Source organism: Lepidochelys kempii, chromosome 7, assembly GCF_965140285.1.
Source record: "Lepidochelys kempii isolate rLepKem1 chromosome 7, rLepKem1.hap1, whole genome shotgun sequence".
Classification (NCBI taxonomy): domain Eukaryota; kingdom Metazoa; phylum Chordata; order Testudines; family Cheloniidae; genus Lepidochelys; species Lepidochelys kempii.
In genome coordinates, this window is record NC_136386.1 from 40,208,229 (window position 1) to 40,216,868 (window position 8,640).

At 43.9% G+C, this 8,640-nt stretch overlaps 1 protein-coding gene across 7 annotated transcripts in view; it reads right to left on the reverse strand.

Moving 5' to 3' along the window:
* Positions 1–8,118, reverse strand: part of SLC6A11 (solute carrier family 6 member 11) — a 280,391-nt gene extending 272,273 nt beyond the window's left edge. Inside the window, exons 1-3 of one of the 7 annotated variants that reach the window (XM_073352324.2) lie at positions 7,883–8,118; positions 6,429–6,517; positions 5,673–5,785 (exon numbers count right to left, since the gene is read on the reverse strand). In XM_073352324.2, coding sequence (XP_073208425.2) covers positions 5,673–5,742 — 70 coding nt within the window. In that variant the 5' untranslated portion in view covers positions 5,743–5,785; positions 6,429–6,517; positions 7,883–8,118. Of the gene's footprint in view, positions 1–5,672; positions 5,786–6,428; positions 6,518–7,848 lie in introns of those variants that run through there. The other 6 variants (XM_073352323.2, XM_073352322.2, XM_073352321.2 and 3 more) reach the window with 6 other exon arrangements.
* Positions 8,119–8,640: the final 522 nt, after the last annotated feature.

Genomic DNA, 8,640 nt, shown 5'->3' on the forward strand with positions numbered 1-8,640 from the left:
CCAATAGAGTAAATCATTATGGATCTCAAAATGGGGGCCTTGCTGTCAGTGTTGGGGTGGGTCTTCCTTCCTCCTCTGGATTGCTAAGCAAGACTGTATGAAGAGGACACTCCGAGGACAGGAGAACACAAGGCTGAATCAACTAGCCCCATCTTTCTTAGGCGCACTGGTAGTCCTCCGAGGCCGCACCTGGGGGAGGACTTGGTGCGTGTCTTAGCAAGGTTGCCATCTGCTGGAACAGTTGCTCCCAGTGTCGCTGTTGCGGTTTGCTTGTTGTGGGGCAGTCAGCTCCCGAATAGCGGCGGCGGCGGCTCTTCTTGCTGCTGCACCACCCGCAGTTGCTGTTGTGCCACCTGCAGCTGTTGGTTGTCCAACAGCCGTTTCAGAAACTTCTCTGGCTCCATCTTGGGTGTCCGAGTCCTTCTTTCAGGCCCTGATCGATGCCCACGTTCTCCACCCCTTGTGACTGGCCTAGCACCTTATTGACCCTTTGGGGCAGAGAGGGAAATGGGGTGTTGGGACCTCGCCACTCCCAAGCTCGCGTGCTTGCCTCTCGGGGGGTGGCCCGATGTGGCCTCATGGCCTCTGTCCACACAATCACCCTCAGTCAGGGAAGTGTGCCCTAATCTCCGGAGTCCATATAAATTGCTCCCAGTGTCAGAGCAGTGCAGCGCAGTGGCCCAAGTCCATATAACCCCCACCTAGCAGCAGGGCCTCTACCGTTTTTGCAGCCCCAAGCAGTGAAAAAACCTGTTGCCGCTGAATTGCCGCCGCGGATGGCAGGAGAGAGAGAAGCTGCCACCGAATTGCCGCGGCGGCAGAAACTCTGCCGCCCTGACTGCTGCCCCAAGCACCTGCTTGGAATGCTGGGGCCTGGAGCCGGCCCTGCCTAGCAGCCGAGTAGTGCGCCCTAGCGGCCAGAGTCCATATAAGTTGCTTCCAGCATCAGGGCAGTGCAGCCAAATGGCCAGAGTCCATATAAGTGACTCCCTGCATCAGGGCAGTGCGTCCCAATGGCCAGAGTCCATACATCACCCTTTGCAGGAGGGGTAGAGTGGCCTAGTGGCTGGAGTCCCTATGATTCCCCCCTTGCAAGGGGGTAGAGCAGTCTAGTGGCTGGAGCCATATGATTCACATGCTAGCCCCTCCCCCACCCCAGGGGGCAGGTGGCTGGGAGTAGGGGGACCCGGGCCCATCCTCTCCACTGGGTCCCGACCCAGGGCCCTGGTAGTGGCAAGTTCCTCTTGCCACCAGCTCGGCTGGGATCCTCCCCAAACATGCTGAGCCTCACTTCCTACCCTAATCTCCGGGTCCTCCATGTCAAGGGGTCCTCCGGTCTGTTCCCCTGCTGTGACATGCTCCGCCAGGGCGCATCCTCACTTGGCTAGCTTCCGGATCCTGGAGCACAGACTGTCCTTCCTCAGAAGCTGGCGGTGTGCCTCCTTCCCCTCCAGCAGTCAGCCCAGACTGACCAGCTCTGCAGGCTTTTATACCTGTTCTCCAGTTGGACCATTCCCAGAAGAGCCTCAGGGGCGTGGCTTCTCTGCTAGGAAGGAAGGGTTAACCCATGCAGTACCAGAGCAGGGCCACTCCACCCCGTCACAGGCAGGTAATATCATCTCCTCTATTAGAGAATCACTTAGCTACACTCTGTCATTTTCCTATACCAGATTTGGACTGGCTAGAGAGCTTGCTCATACACACCAGATGTGTTCATCATGAAATCTTTTAATGCTCTGCCAGGTATGGCTGAGGTTCGTTTAAATAAGGTATATTACACACAGTGCCACCTTAATGGCTGAACAGTATAATACAATTTAGCATTCTTTTATAGCCTTAAAATCCATGTACATTAAATGTATTTGTCTAAATCCTCAGCTGGTTTTAATTGTCATAGATCTATCAGTGAATTTACACGAGCTGAGGATTTGACCACTGTTCCCTTGCCTTTGGTGGCTATTGTTGGTAACATTTTTCAGAGTGTCAGAGCAGTGTAGCACAGTGGCCCAAGTCCATATAACCCCCACCTAGCAGGCAGGTAGTATGCCCTAGCGGCCAGAGTCCATATAAGTCACTCCTAGGATCAGGGCAGTGTGGCCCAATGGCCAGAGTCCATATAAATCGCAGTAGGGATTATACTAGTTTGAATTACTTATAGCAACAATCTGGGTCAAAAATCCTAGTAGCCCTTCTCTGTACCTGTTCCAGTTTAAGAAGGATGAATTCAAACTGGAACAGGTACAGAGAAGGGCTACTAGGATGATCCGAGGAATGGAAAACTTGTCTTATGAAAGGAGACTCAGGGAGCTTGGCTTGTTTAGCCTAACTAAAAGAAGGTTGAGGGGAGATATGATTGCTCTCTATAAATATATCAGAGGGATAAATACCAGAGAGGGAGAGGAATTATTTAAACTCCATACCAATGTGGACACAAGAACAAATGGATATAAACTGGCCACTAGGAAATTTAGATTAGAAATTAGACGAAGGTTTCTAACCATCAGAGGAGTGAAGTTTTGGAATAGCCTTCCGAGGGAAGTAGTGGGGGCAAAAGATCTATCTTGCTTTAAGATTAAACTCGATAAGTTTATGGAGGAGATGGTATGATGGGATAACATGGTTTTGGTAATTAAATATTCATGGTAAATAGGCCCAATGGCCTGTGATGGGTTTTTAGATGGGGTAAGATCCAAGTTACCCGGGAAAGAATTTTCTGTAGTATCTGGCTGATGAATCTTGCCCATATGCTCAGGGTTTAGCTGATCGCCATATTTGGGGTCGGGAAGGAATTTTCCTCCAGGGCAGATTGGAAGGCCCTGGAGGTTTTTCGCCTTCCTCTGTAGCATGGGGCACGGGTCACTTGCTGGAGGATTCTCTGCTCCTTGAGGTCTTCAAACTACAATTTGAGGACTTCAATAGCACAGATATAGGTGTGAGGTCTTTTTTAGGAGTGGTGGGTGAAATTCTGTGGCCTGCATTGTGCAGGAGGTCAGACTAGATGATCATAATGGTCCCTTCTGACCTAAATATCTATGAATCTATGAATCTATGAGTGTCAGTTTCTCAAAATTAAGAGAATCCATTCAGCTCAGGGCCTAAATTTTTGACACCTATTCTGTACCTGTTGTATTCAACGTTAGGAGTAGTCTTCCAACTAGACAAGAAGGTCACTGTCAGACAAAAAAAGAAACAAAAAATACAAGGCTTCATCAGAAGTATGACTGGTATTATACTTAAACAAGTTAATATGCAGCAAAGAAAAATCCTAGGAGTTAATTTCCATTTTTTATAAGCAGTACTGCTTGTATTTGTAGATCACATTCAACTGCAAATGCCAACAGTTTCCTGGGCTTATCTCCAATTTTAAAAATATTCTTCATCTTTCTTTGTAAAACAAATTCTGTCTTCCTGGACTGTCCATCTCAGCCTTTGAGTCTATTAATTTTAAAAGAAAGTCTGCCTTTTGACCGTGCATCTTTTCTCTCAATCATTCATTCTAAGGGTGGAATCTGAGCTCTCTCTTCTTTGAGGCTATGATCTGATGAGGAGCCCTAATCTCAAAGTTTCAGATATATCCCAGCATGCACTAATGGAGGGTTTACCAGTGACATTCATCTCTCTAGATCTGGGGCTTCAGGAGAGGAAGGGTTGCTAAGCAAGACTGTATGAAGAGGACACTCAGAGGATAGGATAAGACAAGGATGAATCAACTAGCTCTTGCGCTAAAATTGACATGGTCGCAAAATCACATTTTAAGATGCAAAAGAAAAATACAGCTTGCAGGAAAGTATAGTTTGTCTGTAAGCTCACTGTGAAAAGTAAAGCCCAACGCAGGAATATGTGCTAAAGCAGTAAGGTACTGCAGGTATCAGATCACACTGAGATGGACACTTTTTTCCCCCGTAAAGAAATATAGGTATTTTAATATGGAGTGACCACAACTAATGCTTATTGTTTCAAAGTAACCACAGGGACTCACTCATGACCACCATGCAGAGGTTGCTTTCAGATGAATGACAGCTGCAAGGCGTGTGCATGTGTTCTGAGATGCAAATCTCATTGGGCCAGAGAGACCATCACAGTAGTAAATATGTCATTGTACAGCCTTTCACCCTTAAGACACCCCCAAAGCTTTATAAACTAGTGAATTGAGATTATGCAACTGAACCACCTAGTAAGTCTTAGCAATAAAATTTTAGGGTGAGAGCGCAAGAGAGACTGAATGTTAGCCAGGACATTGAGTTTGTCCCAACTTGTGTGAAAAGTGCCATGCGTTCCTTAAACTTCTACCGGAAGAGCAACCCGAGACCTGCAAAAGCACCTCTCAGGAAATACCTTACCTGAAAAAAAGACACAGCTAACTTGGCAAATGTACAGGATTACCTGACACCCCATCCTGTCAGAAAGACTTTCAGAAGCCATTGTAGGCCAGATTTTTTAAAAATGTCACAATGCAGGGCAACTGCACTTGTATTTCCCCCACAGTAGTCCAGCAAGGCACTCGCTGTCAGGCTTCCAGCACCCCATGCTGTTGCCTCTCTTGGGTAGAGAAGACACACATTCACCCCCTCACCCTTCTAAGTGGGGTATCTCCAGGCTGAACCATGATGCCTTTACTGTGCTGTTCCCAGCAAAAGACAGACTGCCTAAGCAGACCTGTTTGCTTTCTCTTCAGAGTCTAACAACTGCGTAACTGCTCACAATTAAGATACCATACAGCTCTTTCTATGCAATTTTATTCTTAGGATAAAAGTATCACAGAGAAAACATCTTAAAAACAATATGAGAGAACCCATGCACTTGCTCATAACCTTCCCAGAGATCACTCTAAATCTAACATGCGCTCTGCCAGATAAATAGTCCTGCAAACCCCTCAGAGGGGCTCTCTCCTATGGTCACAAGTTCATTACAGCCTCAGCACAGAACTAGCACCCTCATGAGAAGTTTATTCTCTCCTTTATACAGTTTTAGGTCTTTGATCTGCAGTTTCTGAGTAAGTAATCAGTAGACAATGGTTTTCTCTCCCCAGGTGTAGCTTCTAAAGGCTTTCTAAGTACATCTTAGGAAACCCACTTCACATGTATTGTCCCAAACAAGTCCTGGAAGTTCCTATCGTTTCCTTAAGGTGTACATTAGTCAATCTCCTAGAAAAGCTACGTACAAAAACACAAACAATTTCATTTCAATACAATGGACCCAAACGTATTAAACTTAATTCAATAAAGTTTAACTTAATAAGGTTTGTCCAGGAAGTTGCTCTTGGTCACAATCAGCATGCACAGTCAAGACTAACTATTCAAAACAGCTCTGCTACCATTTAGATACTTTAAATAAAGACCAAAGTTTCGAAAGCACTCAGCATCTCCAATTGCAACACTCATGGCTAGATTTTCAAAAGAGCTCAGCAGATAAGGTCTACACCATAGATGTTAATACATCTATTCTAGACGTCCTAAGTAAGCTAAATTATTCCAGGAAACGTACACAAGTGGCCAAATTTTCAAAGTGCTTATCATTTGTTTTCTGCAATAACTTACTGCAGCTAAAACTTTAAATAATCTAAGTGTTCTACAAACATTGATTAGAGCAGTTAACAACATGCTGCTGGAAAGAAGTCTGTCCACTGAAGATAAAATAGCACCACCAAGGATATGAAGAAAAAAAATACTAACTGAAATTTCTGTGTGAACTTTCTTTTGATTTCTTTTTATCAATCATTACAAAACACTTGGATGTATCCATTCTTCAGACTCCTTTTTCCTGTCCTCAGCATTCAGTGAAAACCCTTTTGAGAAAAGGAAAGAGAGGTTGAGATGAAATAAAACAGAGATTTGAATCCAGAGTTTTTACTTCCACGTCAGTCTGAGGGTGGTTACCTAGGAAGGTGGTAGAATCTCCTTCCTTAGAGGTTTTTAAGGTCAGGCTTGACAAAGCCCTGGCTGGGATGATTTAACTGGGAATTGGTCCTGCTTTGAGCAGGGGGTTGGACTAGATGACCTTCTGGGGTCCCTTCCAACCCTGATATTCTATGATTCTATGATATTTAGGAATCATATTCCCATACATTTCTATATGTTTTAAAACCGATGCATAGCATTTCTAAATTTGTCAAATCACTAGGACTTAAACTTTTCATTCCCAGGAACTGTCCCTTTGGTGGTTGTGTTTGTCTTAACCTTAAACATTCAAGACTTGATGGAAAATTCACCCTCATCACAGTCAGTAGGGTTACAGCCTCTTACCAGTGGTATATATGGCTCCATTTGCCTTCTTAATGTTTAGTATATTTACTTTTTCCTGAATAGGAACATTTGGGTCTGATGGAAAATCTTTTCCAAGTTTTAGATTGAGTCTAGCAGCTTACTTCCTCTCAAAAGGAAAACACAAGGAGACAGAACTCAAAAGCACGTACATTGTTGGACACTAACCCACAGTTCTGGTGCTTTTCTTGATGTACAAATTGAGTCCCTGGTTCTTCACAGTTAATTCTGAACAGGATTTTCTGCTGAACCAATCTCTGTTTTAAAACAATGAGATTTGTACTATGTTGTCACAAATTTCTCTGTTACAATACGATAATTCTCTGTTATGTTTCACATGCGCTGCTTTATGTTATGCTTTGACCTCAAAGTAGTACAAAAAGGTATAAACATTTAAAGCTTCAATACAGCTACAACTACATGGAGGAACTTTATGCTTCAAAAGACTCAACAAAGTAATTCATCCTGTAGATTGTTCACTGCTTTATGTAAAGCAAACAAAATATATTCCAAAGATTAAGATCAATAGTCTTGAATTGATTAAAATCCCATCAAACTATCAAGCAGCCATTTTTCAGCAGTAAACCACGTTCTATTTAAAATTACAATATATTAATGTTTAGCGACAGTAGCTGACTATTTTGGGCCTACACTATATTACATGTTCTATATGGATTTACAGCACCATAATTAAAGTTTGAAAATGTGTCAAATACACGTTAATAATGTATTACCAAAAAGTTGCTTGTGATATAAAAATGTATACTTTGGCTATCCCAGTTTCACCAGATTTCGTATCTCAGGTCTGGTTGCATAAATCATAAGAATGACCACACTGGGCCAGAACAATGGTCCATCTAGCCCAGTGTACTGTCTTCCAGCAGTGGCTGGTGCCAGATGCTTCAGAATGAACAGAACAGAGCAATTTATCAAGTGATCCATTCCCTGTCATCCAGTCCCACCTTCTGGAAGTCAGAGGTTTAGAGTCACCCAGAGCATGGGGTTGCATTTCTGACCATCTTGGCTAATAGCCATTGATGGGCCTATTCTCCATGGATTTAGCGAGTTCTTTTTTGAACCCAGTTATACTTTTGGCCTTCACAACATCCCCTGGCAATGAGTTCCACAGGTTAACTGTGTGTTGTGCAAAGAAGTATTTCCTTGGGTTTATTTTAAATCTGCTGCCTATTAATTTCATTGGGTGACCCCTAGTTCTTGTGTAATGTGAAAGGGTAAATAACAATTCCTTACTCATTTTCTCTACATCATTCATGATTATCTAGACCTCTATCATATCCCCCCTCAGTTGTCTCTTTTATAAGCTGAACAGTCCCAATCCTTTGAATCTCTCCTCATATGGAAGCTGTTCCATACCCCTCATCATTTTTGTTGCCCTTCTCTGTACCTTTTCCAACTTGTATATATCTTTTTTGAGATGGTGTGACTAGAATTGCACACACTATTCAAGGCATGGATGTCAGGCCCACTCGAGACTCACCTGGAACAAAGCACTCCCTATTCACACTTTTCAAACCACCAATCAAGCACACGGTCAAACTGTCCCCACAACAGACACTCAGATACTCACCAACACAGCCTCCTTAATGCAGCCCTTAGCATACCTTCTCTCAGGCAGATTCCAGGCAAACTCCCTCTGTTAGCCGCTCTGCTGTTCGCTGCTCAGCTGGTTCGCAGCTGACTGGCTTTTATACAGTGGGTGAGGGAACTGGGATGTTTAGTCTGCGGAAGAGAAGAATGAGGGGGGATTTGATAGCTGCTTTCAACTACCTGAAACGGGGTTCCAAAGAGGATGGATCTAGACTGTTCTCAGTGGTAGCAGATGACAGAACGAGGAGTAATGGTCTCAAGTTGCAGTGGGGGAGGTTTAGGTTGGATATTAGGAAAAACTTTTTCACTAGGAGGGTGGTGAAACACTGGAATGAGTTACCTAGGGAGGTGGTGGAATCTTCTTCCTTAGATATTTTTAAGGTCAGGCTTGACAAAGTCCTGGCTGGGATGATTTAGTTGGGGACTGGTCCTGCTTTGAGCAGGGGGTTGGACTAGATGACCTCCTGAGGTCCCTTCCAACCCTGATATTCTATGATGTACCATGGATTTTTACATTAGCATTATGATATTTACTGTCTTATTATCTATCCCTTTCCTAATGGTTCCTAATGTTCTGTTAGCTTTTTCTGACTGCTTCTGCACATTGAGCTGAGTACGAAAACAGTATTCAAATGCAGCTGGACCTGCAGATCATTTACTACTTTAACTTTTGGACACTGGTCTGCAGATGGACCCTGTAACCTCACAAGTCATTACAATTTCTTTTGGAGGGATATTAGCAGAAGTAAAGCAGCGGAGGAAGAAGAGAGAC